At 39.8% G+C, this 27,052-nt stretch overlaps 1 protein-coding gene across 4 annotated transcripts in view; it reads left to right on the top strand.

Annotated features, from left to right (window-relative positions):
• Positions 1 to 27,052, top strand: part of crybg1 (crystallin beta-gamma domain containing 1) — a 154,711-nt gene that overhangs the window by 35,752 nt on the left and 91,907 nt on the right. The window contains exons 1-2 of one of the 4 annotated variants that reach the window (XM_004914551.4): positions 7,364 to 7,800; positions 9,707 to 9,866. In XM_004914551.4, the coding sequence (XP_004914608.2) occupies positions 9,750 to 9,866 (117 nt within the window). In that variant the 5' untranslated portion in view covers positions 7,364 to 7,800; positions 9,707 to 9,749. Of the gene's footprint in view, positions 1 to 7,363; positions 7,801 to 9,706; positions 9,867 to 25,110; positions 25,329 to 27,052 lie in introns of those variants that run through there. The other 3 variants (XM_012963551.3, XM_004914550.4, XM_004914553.4) reach the window with 3 other exon arrangements.

The following is a 27,052-nucleotide window of genomic DNA, read 5'->3' as shown; positions in this document are numbered from 1 at the left end:
ATTTGTCAAGCAAACACATTCTTTCACTGTGTACATAAATGTTCTGTTTCAAAGAACCAGCTTTACTGCAGTCTTTGAATGACTGATATATTAAGCACATTTGTGATAAAGAAAATTGCTCAAGCCTGTGCTATACTAAAGCCTGTTATTAGAACACTGCGTACATTACTAATAATGGGTTCACTATATTCCGCTCAGTGGTATGGTTTGTATTAGGTTGTGCAAAATATTTCTCTGCCTGTTACATCATGCTCGTGACCGAGAATAAAAACTGCTACAAATGCGTTGGTTACCAAGAGAATGGGGCGGGTATATGAGAGAGAATGTAACTGAAATATATTGGCTGCCCTCACTGACTATTTTATCCAATTGCTCTACCTACACGCTACCTGGGTTCTCTACACATTCCTCCACTCAACACTGTTAGTTGGGCAAGTTAGATGTGATTCGCATGGGGTACGAGGGTGGGCTCCTGTCCCTCTCACCTGTGGGCCGCACTCACTCTGTACTGCAGCCCGGGTGTCCCGGCTCTGGCTATCAACTACATCCCCGGAGCGCACATCTAGCAGCATGGCTTTCACAGAACTGGTGCCTACATCAATCCCCAGCACCAAGCGGGAGCCGCCGTCAGCCTCCATGTGTCACTGTCAAAGTCCACAAACAGGGAGGCGGGACTTGAAAAGAACCCCGCCCCCCCGCTACGGAGACAGGGATAAACTTACTTCCGGATAGCGTGACGTGAGGGAGGCGGCAAGGCAAGTGTGGCAGAAGCACGGAAATGAGAGGCTGGCAAAGTGTGGAGGGGCGGACCAGGAGCGGCACACCAGGCAACATCTCAACGGAACGGGGTTGAAAAACGCTGACCTAAGACATTAAATAAAAACATACCTATGTCATTTGCAGTGCCCAATTTCCCAGGTGATGATACATTTTTTTTGTCCACAACCCAACACTGCAACTTGATTTAGGGCTCTAACATACATATCTTTTGCCCCGAGTTCAGCGCTTGCATACGTCTGAATGAGTATAAACAGATCCAGAAGAACGGGCTGTGTTTCTTCCTGCATTCCCCTGTGGTGGAGTGCAGGAGAGACCCAGTGCAGGAGAACGCATGGCAAATGCCCCTGTGTAAAAGCACTTACTCACCTGTGTCTATGCCTGAAAGTTCAGGATGAGCATGGGCATTACATTTAATATTAGTATGCCATCCCATTTTGTTATTTATATATTGGTCTGGGATGTAGGGATGTAAACCCAAAAATACATATTTACCTAATGAAAAGAAACTTCATTCAAATTAATCTTTCAATATACATAAATTACAGGTTGTAAGTGATTTTAAAATTATTTGTTAAAAATTGTGAATGTAATTGTTTGTCCCATGTCATTCTTTGGACTGACTACTGAAACAATGTAGCAGAAGTTAGCTTTCCTCCAGCCAGGATGCTAATTCCAGCATTGACTTGCATGCTTCATCACAGGTCTGTTAATCAGCTGGCTTCTTCAACAGATATATTATTTAAACACCCATTTTGTTTTATTTAATATAGTGAAACAAATTACACGCTTATGCCCTTTTTTATTACTGTCTGAAACCACTGCATCAACTTCCTAAACACAGGTATAGTGCCTATTATTAAGTGCTTAGCAGCACAAAACGCGTTAGGCTTTTTTTCATGGGCATGTAAATACTTTATATAGATATATTAATTATTTTATATGACCTGTCAACATTAGATTGTGTGCCTTTCCTTCTTTGTGTGTATGGTGCTAGCTTACTCAAATACATTTAAAAAACATAAGTTTGAAATGTTATAGAGGACAGGTGGATCCTAAATAGGCCAAGTTTTTCTTTGTTTTACAGTTGTTTTGCTTTCATGTTTAATATATCTTTACAGAAGGACAGTACTATGCAGTGGCAACAGTATTTTTATTTGTTGTATAACCTCTCTTTCAGCTCAATAGCTGCCTTCCCAGACTAGTACCAGTAGACCATGGGTTACACTCTCACCCAGAATGGGCCTTCACTAAGTGGAAGAGGAAGGTGAGGGTGTTGTGCAACTGCTATACAGAAAAATTAAAAACAGAGGGCACCAGAGGTTCTTGCAAACAACAAAATAACAAGTGTTTATTGAACATACACAGGGTTTACACAATACAGCTTCCCTGAGGCATGTGGTAGAGGCAACATCACATGCAGAGTGTTATACAGGCTGACACTCCCCTGAGGACACACTTGGCAGGAATCTCACTTCACCTCTGCAACACCCCATAGTGGATAACCTCAGGGAATTCTCTATCCCAGTGCTGTCCAGCTGGCGATGTGGCCCGCGACCCCCTCTGTGTGGCCCCCCACCTGTCTGGTTGCTTTGATGGCTTACCTTTGTGTAAACTTTAAATAGTATCAGTACTGTGATTAACTGGCCCCCTGCATGGTTCACACTTTAGATTCAGGCTGTAATCCCCCTGTATTGTTTAAAAATGTAATCCCCTGTGTTGTTCACACCTTTTTTAATCCTTGCATTGTTCACCCCCTGCAGTGTTCACACCTCAGGCTCAGGCTGTAATCACCCCCATTGTTCTCCTGTTCACACCTCAGTATTTGTATTTACTGCCTGGACTATGCTGTCTGTGTGTATGGCACATTGGAGCATAGGGCAGGGAGGGTATGGCACACATAGGCAGGGTAGGGCAGGCAGAGTACGGCACACACAGACAGGGTAGGGAAGGCAGAGTATGGCACACACAGGCAGCATAGGGCAGGCAGAATATGGCACATGCAGGCAGCATAGGGCAGGCAGAGTATGGCACACACAGGCAGCATAGAGCAGGGAGGGTATGGCACACACAGGCAGGGTAAGGCAGGCAGAGCATGACACACAGGCAGCATAGGGCAGGCAGAGTATGGCACACACAGGCAGGGTAGGGCAGGTAGAGTATGGCACACACAGGCAGCATAGGGCAGGCAGAATATGGAACACACAGGCAGCATAGGGCAGGCAGAATATGGCACACACAGGCAGGGTAGGGCAGGTAGAGTATGGCACACACAGGCAGCATAGGACAGGCAAAGTACGGCACACACTGGCAGCATAGGGCAGGCAGAGTATGGCACACACAGGCAGCATAGGGCAGGCAGAGTATGGCACACACAGGCAGGGAAGGGCAGGCAGAGTATGGTGCATAGGACAGGCAGAGTATGGCACACACAGGCAGCATAGGACAGGCAAAGTATGGCACACACTGGCAGCATAGGGCAGGCAGAGTATGGCACACACAGGCAGGGAAGGGCAGGCAGAGTATGGCACACACTGGCAGCATAGGGCAGGCAGAGTACTGCCTGTGTGTGCCATACTCTGCCTGCCTTATGCTGCCTTTGGGAGGTGAACCTGGCAGGGGTTTGTTCTGTGAGTTTATTAGCAGTCGGAAATAGCCAATAAATGGTCCCTAAGGTGTGTAATTATGTGCTGGGGGTTACTGTGCTTTACACAGGGGAGGAGGAGGCATATGGATTTAAGGGTATGTCTTAATATGACATAATATAATTCTTTCACAAATGAATGACGGTTGATATCCCTGCAGTGAGGACCATGCATTTGGGTTTTTGCTGCACTACCACCATTGTGATAAAATGGGTATGGTTTGAATTAGGCGTGGTTTAAAAGGGGAGTGGTCAAAACTGGCTTCCATTAGCGGCCCTCCACCATGTATGCGAGAGAAATTCTGGCCCTCGGTACCACAGAAGTTGGACAGCACTGCTCTATCCTGATTCCCTATCCACTGGGATCCCTAAACTACAGGCAATGTGGCCTGGGAGAGATACCTCCAAAACTACCAGTCCTATGTAGGAGCTCAGAACTGCTCTTTTTAGCTCGACCCTAACTGCGTTACACTCCTAGAGTGTACTATAAATTGAGCTACTCCTACCACTATCTAATGCCTCATTCATGGTGCCCTGTTTCCCGACCTTAACTAGGCCTGTGAACTGAGCATGAAGGGATTTAAAGCCAAAGGGGCCTTTTAACCCTATGGGTCCCTACAGTTGCATATGAAAGTTCTGTTTAAACATGGGCAGAGTAGCCCATAGTTAGCTTTTACTGTACTAAAAAAGGGAAAGTTGTGCTATCACAGTTAGGTAGGGATGTAATGAGGTTATGACCACAAAATACATATAGACAGAAACAAGAGATCTGCTCATCCATTGTCAATTTATATAGGACAGTAAGACATTCTGTGCATTAAGCTACCAAGAAATGCCCTCCCCTTTAAGCAAAACAGGGTTTGATTGTCCATTCAAGCTGGCCAACTATGTCAAAGTCATACCCGGTCTGGCCAGTTCTACACTCACTTTGATCTAATTCACTAAGAATTATACTGCTTCATTACACATTTTACAAAGGGACTGAGTTTTACCTGCAACTTGCTTGCTTTCTAGGTTCAAACCCACAAATGGTTGGCCTTTTATTGGCTCCACTGGGATCACCTGACTGGGAGTTACAACATTAAAAACTATGGCAAGAAATGGGAAGTCATCCTCATCCACTAAATTTTAAACCATTAGGTGGGTGCATTGAGGCTGTGACCACAAAATTCCTATATTCATTTTACTGTGCCAATGGAATTACAGTAATATGAATAAAAATACAATTGGATTCTGTGGGTCACTGAACCAGGAAAGGAAGTACATATGCCTCAAGATTAACTGCACTTTTATGTAAATGGTACATTTGTGCTGTTATAGTTTTACAAGCAATAAAAGTAACACCTAAAGCTGAGTTATAAATGTAATAAAATGTCTTCATTACAAAATGTAATTATCCTAATTTACACAGTCAATGTTTAATTTGTTAGTTAAGTTAATTAATACACCTGCAATCTTACAGGCAACATAACAACATACCAAAACCTTACTGCTAGGGTGGCACCACCCCCGCTGCTCTGTCTCTCCAGAAACTCACTCACTTCCCTCACTGCTGGCTTGTTCACCTTACTACCTTACCATACCGCTGCAAGTGGAATTGCCCCTACCCCACTCTCTGCTTACCCCTAGTTCTGGCTCTGTTCTTGGGTTTTGCTCTCCTTAAGGGCTTATTTTGGGGCAAAAAATGCAGTGTGCATATGTTTCCCCCACACAGAGTTGGTGGTATCTCCATGGTGCTATTAATGAATGGTGTATATTCACACAATGACTGCGACTAAAAGTGGCCATACATGGGCAGATTTCAGCTGCTGACCAATTCAGCAGCTTAACTGCCCGTGTATGGGCACCTCCAACAGGCCTACCTGATCAACATCTGGCCTAAAATTGGGCAAATCTTGGTAGGGCAGGTATGATTTTCCTGTCGGAGCGGGGTCCTTGGTCTGACGGCCCATATACCTGCTGTAGTCTAACTTCCAGAGCAATTATGGAGTTAAAGCAAAATCCATTACCTGTTTCTTCCAATTTTCTGTGACACAAATGTTGGTACTAGGGTTGCCACTGGTAACTGGCTAAGAAAGTCAAAATAAGGCTTGTAGTTAATAAGGAAGAAACATCCAAATGTACTGATTTTTTTTGCTGAAAAGGTGCCAATCTTAGGTACCTAAGCACAATAAAAATTGTTCTGCAATGTGTAGGGGTGGGAGGGCACGAGCAAGCTTTGGCAAAGACCATACAGAGAAAAACAGGAAGTTTGCTAATGCAGCTGGCATGTTTGGAGGCTCCAGGTCCCTATCAGAAAATCAGTTTGCTGAAAAATCAGTCGGCCCAGATTTGAAAATGATTTTCTTCCCTCCTAGCCTGATAGGCTGCTGTAAAAGGGAAGTAACATGTTCAGGTAACTAAAGTACTATATAGTCATCCCTAAGGTATAAATATGTTTAATCTGCCACCTAGTGTCCTATATGAGTATATAATAATGCCAATGTATATATTTTATTCATTTAGCAAATATGTTTCCTGCTTCTGACTTTTGGATCTGTTTACTATAGTGTAACTGTAAATTCATTGTTTATAAATCATTACCCATTGACACAGTACTTTTTCTGCAACAAGGTTATCGCCACATACATCTTTTAAATGTGATTCAATAGTATGAAGAATTGGCCCCAGCATAAGAGTTTATGTCAGCATTTATTTTGAGATTTGTTTGTAAGCAGTTCAATGCAAGTCTCTAGTCTCTATAACTATTGCTAAATATTTTTGCACAAATTTGCAGCAAATATAATTCGGAAAACAACATACATTTAAAATCTAAAATAAATGTTTTAAAGGTAAACTAAGTATAATTTATTGAACCGTTTTAATGTAGGAATACAGAACAGTAGTAGAAACAACAATCGTATGTGAAAGCTGATAAATAATTGTAGTACTTCATAAACATCATAAAAGTATTTTTTGTGTTTGGTAATGTTTAGGAAGGCAGATAATTTCACTTTCCATTCACCACTTCCTAGATGTAACTGCACTCCTCACATTCTCTCCTTATTGTCTATAGTTGTGCAGCCTGTGTATGGGTCCCCCATTCTGACACATAAACAATAAGTTTGGATGATGTAGGGCCAGATCTAGGGGTAGGCAGGCAAGGCCCCTCTATAAGGTGCAGTCATTGAGGGGTGCAGTCATACCTCCCAACATTTCATTAAGAGAAAGAGGGACAAAAATATGTGACGCGGGTAGTGTGGCAAAAATGTTTTGGCCACACCTGCTTTGTGACCACGCCCCACATGCCACACCCACTTTACATGCCCCAGATGTGCCAGTATAATCACTAAATAAAAAGAATAAACATATTAACTTCAAACATGCCAGTATGACTACATTAAATTCATAAAGGGCATATTAACCCCAGACATGCCAGTAAAATTACCAATCAACTTCAGACATGCCAAAAGTTCTGTGCATTTTCCAAAGTTATAAATAGGGCCAATTCCAGTGGTACATAAATCTATGTGATTTCTTTCCATTCTTAATCAGTTGAAAGCAAAACAATATTAATGTACTACTAGAATTTTAACAACATATTAACAAGGCCAGCTTAAGGTTCCCAAGCTTATAAGGGCCCCTTTTAAATGTCAGAGATTCCCAGAAGTGATTCCCAGATATATGTTAGGGGTGGAAAGGTGAAACTGTCCAGCACACAAATAAAGGCAGCAGCCTCTTCTGCCTGATAAAAGACAGAGTGCACCCTCAGCCCCTGACCTGGAGAGCAGTAGCAAGGAGAGGAATGTGACCCAATGCAGATAGTTGACCCTTGCCTGTCACAAATGCTCCACCCAGGACAATTAAACATCAAGGTAAACCTGTGAGCTTGAAGTAGCAGGGGAGATTCAAGAGTTAAGGGGGCGGGCTATATTCCCCAGAGCAGAGCAGGCACAGCAATCAATTAAATGGCAATGCTAAGAAGCGGGACATCTAACAGTGAATCCGGGACAGCGGGCAGTGCTATAAATATCGGGACTGTCCCGCTTGGGACGGTTGGGAGGTATGGGTGCAGTCCTCCATAAAATTGCAAGCAGACAAGTCAGGAAGAGTATTAATTGACAGCTTGGAAGTGTTGGAGTGAGTGACAGCTCTGGGGGGATGGGGAAAGTAGGGCTAGTGGAGGTGGTACAACTGGGAATGGAACGAGTAGCAGGTTTTTGCAAGTGTGCCGGCCCATGCCACTGAACCAGATAGTATTGCCTGGGGTGGCAATACTACTTGACCCAGCTCTGTGATGAAGTAAAGTTTGCCTTAATAACTGTGTTTGCAAAAGAGCACTCGCCTATGTGCTCTAATTATAGATTCCAAAAGAACAAGACTTAAATAATTTATATAGTGTAAGTAAAGTTTCTATCACTTTTACATACTGCCCTGGGATCATTTTATCAGAAGCCAACTAACCTGAGTGTATACTTCTGGAGCATGGGAGGAAACCGGAGTATCCAGAGGCAAACCCCTTGCACACACTCCTTGCAGCAGAGCGTGGAATTTGTGTTTCTTTTCATGTTGGGTAAAATGAGTAGTTGAGTAGTATCGCTTTATTACATTTATTGCTTCGTAAACATATATTTAACTATTTAACATCAGTGCTTGTAGTTTTGTTATTTTTATATTGCAACATATATGCCAATATTTGAAAATAGTTTCCAGGTCTTACATAATACTTATAACCTTACATAATTCTTGCTATTAACTGGGGAACAGAATACCACTCATTGCATGCTATATTTGTTTTGGGACACGGAGAACTGACAGGACTTGGAAAAATTGGTATTATTCACTGGAGATGGTCAGTTTTAAAACACCTGAGGGCTGAAACACTAAGGTGCGTTAAAACGAGCGCTATTTATAGCATGCGTTAAAAATTTTATTGCATCTAATTTTTTGCGATTTTTTACGATTCACTAGAAGGATACTTGTGTTAATTTAGACGCGATGTTGTTTGCGTTATTTAAGTCGCGAAGACTATTTTCGTGCGGTACTTGACGCAACATGCTCTATTTAACGCAGCACGCTACTTGTCGCGTGCACTAATTAACACACGTGCGCTACTTATCGCGTGCACGCCATATTAGCCATACACACCATTACGTTCGTACGTTTTGAAAATGACCATTTCCCTGCAAACTGGAGGATGCATCACTCTAGGGCCAACACATACTTGAATAAATCACACTGCAAAGTCCATATTGTGTTGCCAAAAGTTCATGAACTTTATTTTTCTATAATTACCGCCTGCCCCAAGTAGGTGTTAATTTTCGCACAGACTAATATTTAGCGCGTCTAAGTGTTTGTAAATCATTCGTTAGTATTATTTCTGCATGCTAATTAACGCAATGCGGTAAAATTATCGCATTCGGTTGCACGCTATTTAACGCAAGCAATATGCGACTTAACGCATGTGATAATACTTTAGCGAATCGCGCTTTTTTTGTGCGTCAATTTTAACACAAAAAACATGCGATAAGCATTATCAACCCTCTGGTGTCCTACCATAATTTACCAAGGCAGCAACAATCTGATGTCCATAAAAAGACATTTTTATTGTTGACTTTATAAAACATAACACAGCTTATGCTGTAATCATTTAATTCATACTTTGACCTGAGGTTTGCCACAGCCATTTATATTGCTCCCTAGAGGAGTTAAAAATAATAAATACGCTAATAAAACCTTGCACAACAAGGCAGATTTACTAGTGCTGTGTAGCTGTGTGAGGATTAACACTGCATTTTGTAGTATTTGTCTATTTGCAGTATTTAAGTTGATTACTTAGTTGATTACTTAGTTGGTTTCCAGGAAAGTTCAAAGAAGGACATTTTCTTTACCATTTACATTTTACATTAACCAAGGAAAGCTACATATGATCATGTCAGCCAAGGGCCAGTATATAAATGCATTGAAAGCTTATGTGCAGGCCCGGATTTGTGGAGAGGCCACAAAGGCCCGGGCCTAGGGCGGCAGAAGCTTAGGGGCGGCATGCCGCCCCACCGAAAGAAAATTTTTAAGTTTGGCTCCCATACGGAGCAGTCGGGACCTCTCCCCACTGCTCCGTATGGGAGTTTAAAGGAGCGCATGCGCACTCGCGGCTGCGTTCGCGCATGCGCACTGGGGGCGAGCGTTTGCGCATGGGTGGGGGACCAACAGGGGCGGCCTCGGGGCGCCCAGAAGAGAAATCCGGCCCTGCTTATGTGTCATATTTTATTCTTTGTTACATAAACACTTTTTTCTTTTCTCCTAAAGGTCCTATGAAAGCCAAGATAGTGAAGAAGTCCAGTCCTCTTCAATGGCTTCATCCTCTCAAGAAGGGACTGAGGGGACTTCATTTTGCCAGAGGGAGCTACCTCTGCCTTTAGAAGAAAATGTAGAACACCTGCAAGGATCTGTGACACAAACCCATGAGGTAAAAGACCATTAATGTGGTATTTCCAGTATTAGATGATTGGTTGCACTCACAGGTAGCAACAACAAAAAAAAATTACATTTTTACCAAATAACTTTGTAATAACAGCAAGTGTACTCATTACTCAGAAATGCTTACTGATACATTTCTGGGCATTTTGTCATCCACCATCCCAGGGTTAAACTCCAGGTTCATCAAGATAAGGTTCTTTCAAGAACTAAAAATTGACTCAGCTACATAGTCTTGCATTATATTACCACAAGATGGAGCTGTGATGTTATTTAAGACCTTGTGCAGTCAGCTTCATTTTTGTATGTAGTTATATTTTTACGTATAATGCTACTAGTGTAAGCAACATTGTGTTAGCAGAAAAATACATTAATAATAAAGCAAGGGTCAATACAATAATAAATACAAAGTAAAGTTAAATTCAAGATTAAGTGGTGTTAGAAATCGCAAGGAGGTCCCTTTAAGTTTACATGTGGTTGAGTAATTTACAGGCACAAATAGTAAAATACTAAGTGCTACATTTTACAGCAATTGCCACTTTATCATAAGTGCCAGGACTGGGTCAGATATTATGCAAGTGCATTTAGGGTTGTTTTTGTTCCTGTGTCTGTTCTTTGTAGATTTTCAGTTTATATTTAAACATTGGCAGGAATAAATGCAATGGGCTGCATTACAAGTTTATTATTTTTAAGCATTAAACAAATGCAGCTCTAAGAAGGAGCCATTAAAAAAGTATGCAGCAATAGTAACTGCCAGATTGCAAGGGCCGGGGTTTTCATACATGTGTTCAATGAGATTCTCGAGCACGATAAGGCTTGGCAAGGCAGGGTTGATGAACAATGTGTTATCAGACACATTCCACCTGGGTGACAGGAAAACTATTCAGAATATAAAAGAAGACCATATAATATTAATTTAATCATGAAAAAAAATGTTATACAGGTATGGGGGCCTGTTATGCACAATGCTTGGGACCTGGGGTTTTCCCGCATAAGGGATCTTTTTGTAATAGGTATCACCATACTTTACGTCTACTAAAAAATAATTTAATCATTACAATTACCCAAAATTATGATTTGCCTCCAATAAGGATTAATTAAATCTTAGTTTTGAGTAAATACAAGGAACTGTTTTATTATTACAGAGAAAATCACTTTACAATTATTTACTTATAATGGAGTCTGTGGGAGATGGCCTTCTTGTAATTTGGAACTTTTTGGATAACAGGTCTCTGGATAACAGATCCCATATCTGGACAGTGTTAGATAGTAAAAGAAAACCTAAAGGTATAAAATGACACTATTAGAAATGTCACCTCTTACAACAGCTAACCTGTGACCAGGGTCTAGCTTGTACTTACAAAACTACAAAAATGTTAGTCTGGAAATCAGATATTTAATGTGGCAGACACATTGGTGCAATTTCCTGCCACCCTGCTGCTGCCTGTATGTGGTAGACAGAAATAATTGTTACAGAAGTGGTTCTGAATGGGGTTGCCACTATTATATACCAGCCAGTAATCTAGTGGGACAGGGGTGGTAATGCCATGGAAGAAGTGATGTGGGGGACTGTACAGATCAGGGGTTGGAACTGGGTGGGTCATGGGTGGGGACTGGGACATGACTAATGCAGCAGGAGAGGGGACTGGGGTGGATGGAGACCATAAATTGGGGAGTGGGTCAAGGCACTAATAGTGCAGGGAGTTGGAGGGAACAACAAGGAATTATAAATGTATTAGCAGCAAATACTAGCCTTGGCTGATGATTTAACTACCTCCCTGACCCTGCACAACAGCTATAATGCCTAGTTTCCACGCTCAGGTAAGGGTGTGTTATAAATAATGATACAGAAGATGGACAAACAATCACAAATAAGTTTCTTCCTTCTGTCTTGTTCTTAGTTGCCAATGGTCACTTTGATGTGATGTTAGGGGATTAGTTTTTCTTCTTTTAATTAGCCTAAGGTGTGTTTAATCCCACAATTTCTAATGCTTGAAAATATACTACTTTTTTATTTTGCCTCAGAGCTGTACGTCCTACAGGGGATATACAAGGAAAGAGTGATGTATATATAGTAACATAGTAACATAGTAAGTTGGGTTGAAAAAAGACATAGGTCCATCAAGTTCAACCATAATGCATAGCTCTATATCATATCTTATATACTAAACATATTTTTCATGACATATGGGGCCTGATTCACTAAAGGGCGATAAAAATTATCGCACGCTTTTTTGCGTTAAAAAACGCAAAATAAGCGCGCGATTCACCAAAGTATTATCGCGTGCGAAAAATCGCCATTTTTGCATGGGTTATTTCTCACACTAGTTTTACCGTTTTGCGTTAATTTCCGCGCTGAAAAGAATACGATCGCATGATTCACTATAACTTTTGCGCGCTAAATATCGCATTCGGCTATGCGAAAATTAACACCTACTACAGGCAGGCGAAAAATTATACAAAAGTACAGTAAATGATTTTTTGCAATAAAATATGGACTTACAGTGTTATTTATTCAAGTATGTGTTTCCCCTAGAGTGACGCAGCCGCCAGTTTGCAGCGAAATGTTCATTTTTAATACAGTAATTTTCTGCAAGTATTGGAGTGTATGGCTAACATGGCGTGCGTTCATTTGCGCGACTATTTCTATTTGGCTACAAGTGATGAAATGTTTCGCCAGGCATGGATTTGCAGCGAATTTTTGGACGTGCGTTGAATTTTTTTCGCGGCGGATTTTTTCATGCGTTTCTCAAAACATTCCGCCAATGGCAAAACGCATGAAAAAATTTGCCGCGTCAAAAAATAATAGTCACAGCAACAATTTTTTTGCCCGCACAATATTTTTGCCGTTTCGTGGATCTTTCGAAAGATTTCCTAATTTTTCACTAAAGATAACCAGAACACATTTGCTCATCACTAGTGGCTACTATTTATAAGCATCTACTATTTATATGATACCATTTATATGTGGCTAATATTTATATACATCATTTATATGCGGCAACAATTTTTATACACTATTTCTATGCTACCATTCATATGCGGCGATTATTCGCGTAATTTAGCGCATGTACCGGCAAATACCGCATTGAAATAGTCTTTTCGCGAGTTAAATAACGCATGCAATATCGCGCGTAAAAAAGCGCGAGTATGCTTATAGTGAATCGTGCGAAAAATCGCCAAAATTAAGACGCGGTAAAAATTTTAAGCGCACAATAAAAATAGCGCACGTTTTATCGCCCTTTAGTGAATCAGGCCCATGGTCTGTTATGCTGTTTAGGATTTACTTATAAATATTTATATTTAGATATGTATTAATAGTAACATGGCTAGTTTGTGAATTTAATGCTCATATAGTAATTGGAATCCAGATTCCCTAACTAGTAATTAGACCCTAACTAATTTAATGTTTTATTAATTGCTAATGAGCAGAAAGGAACAGTAAACAATTAACACAACCAGGTACTACAGTTATTAGGGTGTTACATGAGTTGGTTCAAAGTATGGCTACATCAATGATGGCGATATGAAAAAGACTTGGCAGGCTCACAATGGGCACTTGTTCTGACAGTTCAGTAGGTTATTCATAATTTTCCCTATCCTTAAACAATGATGTCATTAACAATTTCCACATCTTATAACAAGCGTTTGTTCTGACACAGCATTAAGTTATGAATCACTTTCCTGTTCACAAAGAGAAGACGTGATTTCATGATGATTTTTCTTTTATTAATTAATGACAAAGTTTTACATAAGAGCATTCAGACAGTCAGTAGGGTAATATATAACTTAGCAGGTTGGCTCCCAATTCTAGGCCTTTAGGTATACAGGGAAAGTGGCAACAAATATTGAGCCTGCTGGATTTGATAAAATGATATACTGTAAAGCTGTTTTGTGGCCTTTGTTCTGAGTAGCTTAACTAGGTACCAAAAAGCTTTAGTGCAGAATTTGGTCCCTCTCATTGTTGTATTGAAGTAACTTTGTCCCTTATGCTATCAGCCTCCTAATTCCATCCATTGTACCATCCATCAACTCCAGCATTTATGGTTATGTTGGCTATATAACACATTTTTTTTCCTTCGGAATGTGGTCTTTGGTACTGTCTTCAGTCAAGGCCAATGTATATGTTTTGTCAATGTATATGTGCCTGTCATTTAAATTAATACAAAACACATATATTGAAAACTTTTATAAATTGACCATCCTTATAAAATTGCTTTATTTAACAGAAGTTTATTTGTAACTGAGGTGTTGGTTTTCGCCTTTCCTAGTTACTTAGGTTTAAATTTCTGAGCATAATTTATAGCAGCCCTTCCTAGTTATTATGCACATAACATGGGGCATTTTAATTACAGCTATTTGGTGTGGCAATCAAACTTTTACTACTCATCTTGAATTGCTTACCATTCAGGATACCATGTTTCCCTTCCTATTCAACTGAATTGTGGCATTTTGATTGCAGCCACAAGTAGCAGCAATCAAAATGTCATGTTTGCTTTATCTCATATGCCGATGGCACATGGGGCTGTTTTTCAGCTAGCTGAATTCACTTAATGGCAAATGCATACCCTTTTCAGTCTGACAGTCTCACCAGCATATTTTCCTAGTACTGGCACTTTCAGGCATTTCCTAATCAAGTCACTGGGAAACACAGGGTCATATTGTCTATATGAACCCAGGGGTTCATTGTCTGGGGCAGCAGCTTCAGTTGGGCAGCCCACTAGTGTCTATATATAAAAAAAACCCAGCCAGCCATTGGAGGCAAGAAAGGGAGCACACCCAGATTTAGGTTGGAGTAATTCAATTTGATGAGAAAATCCTGTCTCCTAATTCAGTTCCAGATTTTCCCATAGAGCCAGATGTAATTCAGTAAGAAAAACTTATTTTGCTGTTTATCACATGACAACTCTCGTGAAGTCTATAGGAAAACACTGAACCTGATTAAAGAGAAAAGTTTTTTGGTCTAATGTGTTTTTGGGTGCCAGTACAGAAATTAGGTGCTCATTGCAAGGATATAAACCGGAAATATCCATAAATATGCAAGTCATTTATACAAGGCAGGGCACTCAAATGTTAATCAAATGCTCCTCATTACCTGCTATGGCAATTGTCTGAATGTGTTTGTGCAATACTTGCTAGGCAAGCTGTTTTTTTTTTTATCCTTCCTTACCTACTTTTCCTTCTTATGAAATGGCTCAGAGATATATACTAAGTGAATACGATCTCTACAATAAATTCAAAGAATACACATCAACTGTATTACAGTTTGCATGTAATCATGCAAACTGTAATAGTGCAAAGTACTGATTTTTAAATGTTAAAATACAATGCAAAAACCTATATAGTTCAGATGTTTTTGTTAAGTGTTTTTCATTTTGGCAGATTAAGGAAGGTATATAGATAAAATAGATAGGCCTTTACCACCTCCCTAAATATTTAGTAAAATAGATAGTAAAATCTGTAACTGATGTACCACAAAAAGCCTTATAAAGCAAGTAATTCAGTTTTAGCCTGATTGAACCCTTAAAATCCCCCTGTTGGGGATTTCAAGCCATGGAGAAATGCCAGATACATCCAATCATGTAGACTAACGACAGCCACTGTTGATAGGCATTTATGAGCCCCAAACGGTTCAAATGTGCATTTCCTATCAAAAACTCCAATAACAAACCATGATGTGTGGTTTTCATTCATCTAAATGACAGGTGGCACAGAGATGTATCTGTTTTTTCTCATTCCCTTTTTTAATATGTCAGCAGTTAAATGCTATGTGTACCTTATAAAAGATAAATATGTAGGCCATGTATTAAATTATATCTATAGTAATCTGTTAAATCACTACCCTCTATTCCCTTTGTGAAGATCTCAGCTTATAGTAAATGGTTAGCTGTTTCTCTAATTAAAGTGGCTTAGTGTGTACCTCCTATCCATGTATGATATCATTTTGTCAGGGTGCACTTTGCTAACTCACAATTTTGCCCTTTGGCCAGGGTTTAACCTCATATTTTATAAATACAGTTCCTAGTCACTCAGTCTAGCACATTTTATTGCTACAATGCTCATAAAATCCCGAGCTATGGTAACAGGCTGCTCTGGAAGAAGTTTTATACAAATTATAACTGTTGCGTGTATGTATATAGGTAATGTGTTCAGACAAGCTAAAAAGGTTTTTCTCTTCAGCAACAATGCAAGCTTGACTCTGAGCCTTCTTATCCAGGGTACTGATCGAGCTGGGAGGAAGTTACCTATATGTATAGGTAAGGAAATATAAGAGAGCCATCAATGCAGCCATATGTAACATCAGATATTACTGAAGTTACTGAAATTGTCCCACTCGTAGGGACCCATGCTAAGGTCTGCTCATTAGGCCTGTTAGCTGTATAAGTAATTTGGGCACTTGCCAGATTTTGTTATTTTGGAGATTGGTTGGCATGCATAGGCTTTGGTGGGAAGTGGGACTGTGGACCCTAAGTTTTTATTTATCTACTTTTACTTTTTCTCTATTCCAAGCTCTATCATTATCGTTGCTTGGTGTTTTCTATTAAATTATTTCATGTTTAGAGCTTAATCTGCTCTGCTATTTTTCTCAGTGGGTGCAAGTGACCTGACTGACAGGCTTTGACTCTCTTTGAAACAGACATGCTATGGGGTTGAAGTGGTTGCTGTAAACCCCACATTATGCTACATGTACATTTATTTATCAGAACTCTAGGAAGTGCACCCCTTTTCCTTTCATAGTAGATTATAGCCTCCAGACAAAATTATGTCTCCCTAGAGTGATCCAAAATTCCTGCTCCACCCTATATCAGAACTTGTAAAACATAAATACTTATAAGTTACTGTTTTTAAGTAATGTCCTTATAACTGATGTTTCCTTTTTAGGCGCAATAAATCAGCTCTGTGCTGTTGCATATAAATCTCTTGTGTAGTCAAATTATTACATAGCAAAGCATGATTTGGTTTTATGTAACTTTGTTTAAACTTTAAACTATTAAATAACAACTAAATGTATTTTTATTCTATTAATAGTAAGGCACAAGGCTGCTGCCCTGCTTCTGACAGACAGCAGCCAGAAATGCTTTGTGACCTCTAAATGAGCATTTTTCTAGTTAAATACACTCTTGTACAACATGAGTTTAGTGAATAGGACTTGCTCTGAACCCATATCTGAATCCCATAATCCCTAAATTTAACTTCTCAACAGCACTCATAACACTCTGAGCATGTACAGTGTCTCTGACCCTCAAAAGATGGGGGAGAGCTGCTTAAGCATGAGACATTACTGTTTAAGGGCTGCTAAATCTTTGGTCAAACACATTTTCCTCCAGATTTCTTAATGACTAAAATGTAAATTTGCCCAACACTACAAAGGTTATATTTTGATGATAGTGTCTCTAATAACCAATAATTAAAAGTAATAATATTTGTTAACAAGAGGTGTGGTGGGGAATGGAGGGAGTAGTGACAGCGGTGTGAGGAAGGGATTAGAGGTAGGTGTGGGGCATCATAATAAATAGTGCATTTGGTGACAATGAAAATAATGAGAGGTGTGTGGAGGAAGAGTGACAAGATGATGGTCAGCAATATATTTGGGTGAGGAAGGGGATAATGGGGATATGGGGCACAAATGAAAATGGCATAATCAGCAAACTGTTATCAGAAGGCCCAACAGAGTTTCTAAAGAGATAACTGAGATGTATACGGATTACATTTGAAACATAAATACAAACCCATGCAATATATATATATATACATAGGAGGAAAAAAGAGGGGGGATTAATGGTTGGAATTGGAAAATGCATAGTAGTATTCTAGATAACAGTTGCTGGAGACTCCACCCATGGGTCCATACCTTCTCAAACTTTTGTGGGCATCCTCAATGGCTAAATAGGTTAACCTGTAAAGTTCAAGTTGAGAGTTTATCAACTTTATCCATTTACTTAAAGTAGGGGATGAGGGACCCATTCAGTGTAAGGCCACAGTTTTTTTTTTAATGGAACAAAAGAGCCCTCATAAGTGATCTGGAGGCTGTCTTGGGTAGTAGGGAGTCCACCAGGCCCAATCGGCATGTGATTTGGTTTAGAACTTGGGGTAAAGAGAATTTGTCTGCTAAGAAACGCATCACTTGTTGCCAAAATCTCTGGATGTCTGGGCAGTTCCAAAGTAAGTGGATGAAATCAGCACCAGGTTTTTTGCAGTAAAGGCATTTGGAGTGCTCCAAGCTACCCATCTGGTGTAATTTCTTAGGTGTTAAAGAATTTTGTTGTATAATTTTAAATTGAATTAATATGTGCTTATTAATGGGGAATATATATTATCTGACACCTCCTCCCAGTCATCCAGGTCTAGGCAGAGACCACTTGTTTTCCCACTTGTTTCCCACTTGAGTATATTTATACATACATTAGTTGGGTTCACCACAGTCATTGTATGATAATGAATAGAAATAGAATAAATCACAGGAAGGAAACCATGCACCACTTTTAAGGGCTGTGGCACACGCGGAGATTAGTCGCCTGCGACAAATCTCCCTTGTCACGAGTGACTAACCTCCCCGATATGACATCCCACCGGTGAGAATGTAAATTGCCGGTGGGATGGCATACGCGGCACCGGCGATTTGCCGAAATCATTGCGGCGCCGCGTATGCCATCCCCCTGGCAATTTACATACTCGCGGGTGGGATGGTATTTCGGGGAGATTAGTCACCCGCAACAAGGGAGATTTGTCGCGGGCAACTAGTCTCCCCGTCTGCCACAGCCCTAAAACAGAAATTCATGTTCTCTGTAATTATAAAACAGTAGCTGGTAACCGCATGAATCCATATTGGTGGCAAAACAACCGTATTGGTTTAATTTCATGTTTAAGTAATTTTTAGTAAAGAGATCCTACTTATGCGTGTATGTTTAGCAGAAGGAATACTGTTTCACTCCTAAAATATAAATATTCACGGAATACCCCAAGTTTCATTTTGTTTCATAGCGGTGTGGGAGCAGTTGCTGGTAATTGGGCTAATATGGGTTATAGGGTATTTCATAAAAATTGTAATAATTCTTTCACAGGATTTCTTTTGCTTTGCATACAAAGGTAGAAAGTAGATGCTTTTTCTGTGAATAATAACAGAAATAGGTCTGTGGTTGTTCTCTATAAAAATGCAAGAAGAAGATTTGAAAAGAGACAGAAAAAAAGTTTGTAGAGGTGGATTTTGCCATCAGGGCTTTGTTATATTAGAGTTTACTTTGTAAACAGGGAATATATTAAAAATAACCAAATGTCCTTTTTACATAGTGTTGTTAATAAGCTACACCCTCATGCTGCCCTGCAGGGCTCAGTATGTAAACAGAACAGGCCTGTATTGTCTGTTTGAAGTGCATGACACTACTGTTAAATTGTGGCACACAACAATTAACGTATAGGAAAAGAAAGCTTCACAAAGCGAACGTCTCAACAAAAGATTTTCCTCCTGCGTAGTAAACTGTTTACAAAACAGTCACAATACAGAGTAAAGGGAGAGTTTTACATACTGGTAATCAAATTAGCTAGCTTGCAAGACCCAAGTATTGAGTTGCTTCACCATTGTAATATTGTTAGTTGAGAGGAAGTGTACTTTGCAGGCAGTGAAGCTGTATGGCAGATAGTATGATTGTGATGTTTATGCCAGCCTATGCCTGACAGTTATTTCAATAAGTAAATGGGAAGCAGAGCACACAACAAAAGCTCTTTTTCTTGTCTCAATACCTGATTGCTAATAGATGTAAAAAAACTAATCAATAGGGCTAGCGGGTTGGATACATTGAAGATATGATCAGGTATAACAAGGTGTGATCACTATATCATCACTTATTGCCTTGTGGTATCATCCTCTATGATTTCTATAGTCTGTTCAGCATATTTTTTGCGGAAAAGCTCTAATTATTGAACTAAAGCTGCCACCTGTCTGGTTTTGAACGAAACAGCCTTTTTTTTCAAAGGTCTGTTCAGTTTAAAACCTCCTTTCTGGTTTCCAGGGTTGTAAAACTGGCAAAATTCCATCCAATTCTGGGATGAGTGACATCATAGCCCCCCATATCACTATCCCACCCATGAACAACACCATCCTACCCCCTGATTTCACCTTTCCAACCGCCGGCCCACCCCAGATGTCATTGCTCCACCCCCTTTTGCTGCCAGCAACTCTACATTCAACCAATAAAACTGGGGCCTGGATCACACTTTCTTACACCTATGAGTTTCAGCCAACACCTAACTGAATAAGTTCAATGGAATCATTGTGATTGGATGTCTGTGTCTGTACTACCCTTAAGGGTTTAAATAATGGGAAATTCCCTACCAGTTAGTTGAACTGAAGAAGCCACCGGAATGAGCGGTGAAACATTTTCAAGAAAACTGAGAAAGTCCAGTTGCTTTAGACTTAATTCTACTAGATTTGCATTTGCATCTCTTATATTCTTTATTAGGACTGGCACATACAGTGGCTTGCAAAAGTATTCGGCCCCCTTGAACTTTTACACATTTTGTCACATTACAGCCACAAACATGAATCAATTTTATTGGAATTCCACGTGAAAGACCAATACAAAGTGGTGTACACGTGAGAAGTGGAACGAAAATCATACATGATTCCAAACATTTTTTACAAATAAATAACTGCAAAGTGGGGTGTGCGTAATTATTCAGCCCCCTGAGTCAATACTTTGTAGAACCACCTTTTGCTGCAATTACGGCTGCCAGTCTTTTAGGGTATGTCTCTACCAGCTTTGCACATCTACAGACTGAAATCCTTGCCCATTCTTCTTTGCAAAACAGCTCCAGCTCAGTCAGATTAGATGGACAGCGTTTGTGAACAGCAGTTTTCAGATCTTGCCACAGATTCTTGGTTGGATTTAGATCTGGACTTTGACTGGGCCATTCTAACACATGGATATGTTTTGTTTTAAACCAATCCATTGTTGCCCTGGCTTTATGTTTAGGGTCGTTGTCCTGCTGGAAGGTGAACCTCTGCCCCAGTCTCAAGTCTTTTGCAGACTCCAAGAGGTTTTCTTCCAAGATTGCCCTGTATTTGGCTCCATCCATCTTCCCATCAACTCTGACCAGCTTCCCTGTCCCTGCTGAAGAGAAGCACCCCCAGAGCATGATGCTGCCACCACCATATTTGACAGTGGGGATGGTGTGTTCAGAGTGATGTGCAGTGTTAGTTTTCCGCCACACATAGCGTTTTGCATTTTGGCCAAAAAGTTCCATTTTGGTCTCATCTGACCAGAGCACCTTCTTCCACATGTTTGCTGTGTCTCCCACAATGGCTTTCTTCTTGCCACTCTTCCATAAAGGCCAACTTTGTGCAGTGCACGACTAATAGTTGTCCTATGGACAGATTCCCCCACCTGAGCTGTAGATCTCTGCAGCTCATCCAGAGTCACCATGGGCCTCTTGGCTGCATTTCTGATCAGCGTTCTCCTTGTTCGGCCTGTGAGTTTAGGTGGACTGCCTTGTCTTGGTAGGTTTATAGTTGTGCCATACTCCTTCCATTTCTGAATGATCGCTTGAACAGTGCTCCGTGGGATGTTCAAGGCTTTGGAAATCTTTTTGTAGCCTAAGCCTGCTTTAAATTTCTCAATAACTTTATCCCTGACCTGTGTGGTGTGTTCTTTGGACTTCATGGTGTTGTTGCTCCCAATATTCTCTTAGACAACCTCTGAGGCCGTCACAGCGCAGCTGTATTTGTACTGACATTAGATTACACACAGGTGCACTCTATTTAGTCATTAGCACTCATCAGGCAATGTCTATGGGCAACTAACTGCACTCAGACCAAAGGGGGCTGAATAATTATGCACACCACACTTTGCAGTTATTTATTTGTAAAAAATGTTTGGAATCATGTATGATTTTCGTTCCACTTCTCACATGTACACCACTTTGTATTGGTCTTTCACGTGGAATTCCAATAAAATTGATTCATGTTTGTGGCTGTAATGTGACAAAATGTGTAAAAGTTCAAGGGGGCCGAATACTTTTGCAAGCCACTGTATAAATGAACATATTGCATTCCTTTTTTATTTTAATGATCTTTAAAGATACAAATACATTTTCATAAAACAAATGATCTAGTGTGATCTGCTCATTATTTTATTATGTCCCAAACTTTGTATCAGCTGCAAAATCTTTTTTAATTGTTCTTTAAGCTGGCTTTTGGAACCCTGCAGTTCCTCATTGTGTTATGGGCTAGTTCATTATTGTATTGGAAGATACTCATCAGCACAGCCCAGCTTTTCTTGTAATTTCTTCTGGGTGCTAGGTACTTGATGAGGAATTGTCAGTTCATTATTGTGCATATACTCACTGCTATGCAGAAAATATATGTATATTATTCAAGTCAATGTGTAAAATATACCAAATCATCATAGGCAGGGAGCCTCCCAGCCTAAATTTTGGTGAAAAAAATAAATAAAATTGACCACCTGTCCTAATAGATAACAGGAGTAAGAAAGCCCTAGAAAGTGAAGGTCACCACCTTAAAAAAAAAAAAATACATTAATCATAAATAGAAATACACAATATTGCTATAAAATCACACACTGTATTGGGCTTGCCTACCACACATTAAATGTGTAATGTGTAGATTCATAAATATACAGTATACAGTACAGAAAATCATACAATGATAACTATTACTATTACTATTTCTCACTGAAAGAAACCTGAATGAAACAGCTACAGATAATTATGACAAACCACAAAACCCCCAATGTCGTAAGCCAACTAGTGAAATGCCCAATGTATCCTACCCATCATTTCTAAAAAAGTAATTTTCTTTTTGGACAACTGCAGCATGAGCTCCAAATCCATTTTTATCAATATTATAAGCTACCTCTGGAACACCCTGCTAAGACTGGTCTCACCTCAATGCAATACCAGCATGTGAGGAGGAGACACAATCTTAATCAGCCTGACCAGCTCAAGCAACATTTGATATCAGATCTCCCCCCTTCTCCCAGACCAATGTGTAACCACTTGCTCTACTGAGAACCACAAATGTGGGCCTATGCAACTGTACCATAGTCTTGTAGACATAGAAGTCTCCAATAACACACTGAACTAGCCTGTAAAATTCTTTGTAACATTCAAAACTCCTAGGAGCTTAAACACAAAGGAATGGGTGACAAATCCTGCCCCATAGAATCTCACTACACAACAACCACAGGAGAACTTCAAGCCGGAATGCATCATTCACCACTATACCCTCCAACTCACACAGCAAATTCTATTCCTTTCATTCTTTGTTATACACCATTCTTGTGGCTGTTGCTAGGGACCCAATTGTGACCAACCTTAACAGTGATGCTTATTCCACAAGTGCATAGGGCAACGCCAGCCTGACTCTTTGGCTTTGGTGGCTTCCTGCCTGATTTAGTCCCACTGAAAACAAACATTGCACCAACTATCACATTCTAGCAAAATTATATCTGTGCTGCCTTAAAACAGATGTTAAGCCAAAGACAATGCAGAACTAAACACAGCAAAGGTAAGAGGGCAGCAAAGAATTAGGCAAGTTATTAATTTAATGTACCACTACCTATATTATCTGAATGAAACTGCACTCCGTGGTCTGCAACTTCCACAATATGGAACAGCTCAAGAACATAGCCAAAGTTCAAATTCCGGCCCTATATGTGCCAAAACCGCATTCCATTAAAGTGATCCAAGAATTAACCCCACACTTTCAAATCCTCCCACATGGCTGGAAAACAAAATATGACAATGAGGGTTAGTATCCCCACCTATAGCCAGGGATAGTAGCTGGCTTAAAAGGGTTGTTCACCTTTAATGTCCAAATCTTATTGAACCACCAACAATGCCCTCAGCATGTTAGGAAAAAAAGTAAAAAGGCCACTGTAAATGCTACTTTTTATACCTGTTAAATCAGTCATTCTTCTGTCTCTCTGATCAGTTTTCTGAAGGGAAGGGAGTGGCCTATTTTGAAACTGAAGAAAGATGATGAGTATAATGCGAGCGCAGCTTAGCCCCTGCGGGTTTATTCAAAGTGTAGCTGCAACGTTTCGGGAGCGTACCCCTTCGTCTCACAATTAATTACCATAATTAATTACACAATTAACATATTCATTATATAAATTCATTATGAAATTCCATAGTGACACAGTGAGAGGCAGTGGGTACTAATGCCAGATATTCAGGCCCTGGCACTATAACACTGGCACTGATACACAACATTGGCCCCACTGTAACTAACTAGAAATGAACAAAACAATGACAAAAGTAAAAAAAAAAAAAAAATAGTAAGTGCAAAAAACAACAACAACAAATATATAAAAGCACAATGAGCTTTTTCAGGGGGAAAGAGTTAACTTACCGTCTGTTAGGATAGGTGATAGAGATATTATAGATGTCAGGTCAGGCAAAAAACAATTTAATTTCAGCTAGTGATTCAGCCTTTAGAACTGTATAGTACCTGTGTATAGCACCTGTGTATAGTATCTGTGGGAGTGGAATTAAATCTGCAGCAAAAGTTGAGAGTTGGTTCTCAGGTAAAGTTTATAGTCTGCAGATTCTTCTTTTCAGTCTTCATTTCTGCACTGCCTTCAGTTAGTAATATCTCCCGAGCCCTGTCTGCATCTGTGCTTTGATTGGTCAATTTTACTGTCTGTCAAGAAAGCTGTGCTCTGATTGGAGAATCCACAAGAAGAAAGCTCCAATCAGAGCACAGCAGAACCGGCTTGCAGGAACAGAAGATTTCCAGGACATTGCAGAAAGGGAGTAAGTTTTTTTTTTTTTTTGTTTTGTTTTGGTTTTTTTAATGTGCCAAGCAGGTTTGGGGAGGCTTGGCCTCCCCTAGCCTTATTGAAAATCCGCCTATGATTATTATGCACCTACATGGCACACTTTTATTTCCACTCTTCAACCAGCCAATGACGTTATGGTGCTCAGAATTTAATAAACATAATATATGAGAACTGAATCAATGACTCTTGTTGACTTTTCATTATTTCTGCAAATACATGTCATGCTCTTTTTTATCTCACACAGTAAATTGTAATTAGGTTTGGCATTTTTTTGTCTCCTGCCAAGTGACGACTCAGTACTTGTTGCTGGAGCTTTGTCAGGAAAATTGTTGCCACACCCACTCAGGGGCACACCTTGTTAACTCTTCCCACATAGTGCACAAACACGGTGTCCCTGAGAAACTGCAAAACCCAGATACCATCAGTGTCATTTGACTCCTTCACATTCCCATGGATACTCTGAAAGGGTAGAAATAAATGTCAGCTGCCTTCTCTGTAGAAAAGCAACTGTTAAGGAAAACTAAGAAAAAAGAAGAAAAAGAAGTGGCAGTTTTCATGTTATATTTGTATTTTTTTTCTTTTATCTTCCTTCAATAATTTTTTTATGCTGGATCTATTGTGTAACCGATTTGAGAGGAGCCTGTCTTGTAGCCATGGTAAGTGAGTATTATTCTATTTACACTGAATAGTGTTGAAGTCAGAGTGCCTTCTGTGTGAGCTGGGTATATAAGAATACAGTGTGAGAGAAACTTTTAACCCCTGTGTGTTAAAAACAGGATACAGAGGGTACCATTGATATACAGCCAGTATCTATTTGCCTTACACAAACATGATTTTGAGAGGATAATGTGAAATATGCTGTATTTCAAGACAAGCTGAGAGCAGTCTACAGTATTGTGAGATCCACCAGATATTTTAATTACATTTCTTAGACATGTTAATAAAATAACAGAAGCATATATTTTTAAGAAAAATTATACTTGTGTAGAAAAATATACAGTGTAGCAAAATAAAACTTGCAAAGGCTTGACAAAAAAAAAATCTTCCCTATGGCACCAGTTCTGCATAGGGCAGAATTAAAGGGAAAATATACCCAAGAAGTATTTAACCTAAAGATCTTTTTCTTTATCTAGAAAGCATGGGCAGGACCACACCGGTAAATGTTGCATGTGCCTATGCCCCCCCAGAAATGGTATCCCTCATTTTAATTAGACATTAACTTTTTCAGTTATTTTTTTAATTGTTTTTAGATTAACTTTTAAACTGAGAGCATAATGACGTAATTTTAAATCTTATACCTACATTTCCCATGTAGTGCTGTTATGGGATGGCCATTATTTTTAAAAATGGAGAATTTTTAGAAGTACAGCTACATTTCCAGGCCCAGGTTCCTGACTGCACATTTGCTGCAGTCAGATACTACATATTTCTAGAAAATACACAGAAGGTTCCGTGTAGATGGATCAACAACAAATGCATTCAAACATGTATATGTTAATTAGGTGTAGGCAGGGTGCATGCAGGGGCCACATAAAAGGATCTAGATTGGCCAAGGACATCATAGACATTTTTGTATTGTAATACAATCAGTGATGCTTTTAATATAATCAGAGCATGTTACATGGCCTATAACAGGTTGAATATCACTTTATTGAGAATTGTTTCACTGCATATTTACATTAATACATAAGAATAGGGACTGGCATATTAATCCACACATAGGCCTGATCCATAAGTAGCTCAGCTTCCCTTAATACTTATGCTGCTTATGCTGTTGTAGATGGAGATGTGCCATGAACAGATTGGACTGCCCATCTGACCGCTAGGTTATTCTTAAGCACAAGGGAGTGCAAAGGAAGCCTAATACAGGGCACACCGTACAGAATCCTGTGAAAATGGTTGTTAACTGTGTTGGTTATCACTCTGTCTATTATATATGTCTCCAGCCAAGTGCAGGGTATTGTTACTCAGTGCTAAACAAATTGTGGTCACTATGCACATAGCAAACAGTGCCATTACTATTATTTGCAAACCAGTGACAGAATTCTGTGGAAATACTGCAGAAGGATATTCAAAATTGTATCTGTTGTACTTTGAAAAGAATATAATTATTGCAGAGTCACAAGATTGTTTAAAACCATTCTGAATTATAATATCAGGCAAGCTTCCTTTTAAAAGTTTAAAAAATGTGATTATATCCTACTCCCAAGATTTCTAGTAGTGAAGGCTTTTAGCCATACAGAAACATTTCCCCCCCCCCCCCAAAAAAAGATCAATCTCCCATGTAGTCACACCATAGATAAATGGTAAGGTTGGAAATGGGAAAAAAAGATCAGGAACTGCAGGGGCCAGAGTCACCCATATGTTCTCTTTTGGGTTC

The sequence above is a fragment of the Xenopus tropicalis genome, chromosome 5, assembly GCF_000004195.4.
Source record: "Xenopus tropicalis strain Nigerian chromosome 5, UCB_Xtro_10.0, whole genome shotgun sequence".
NCBI lineage: Eukaryota > Metazoa > Chordata > Amphibia > Anura > Pipidae > Xenopus > Xenopus tropicalis.
This window is presented reverse-complemented; position numbering and strand designations above follow the sequence as displayed.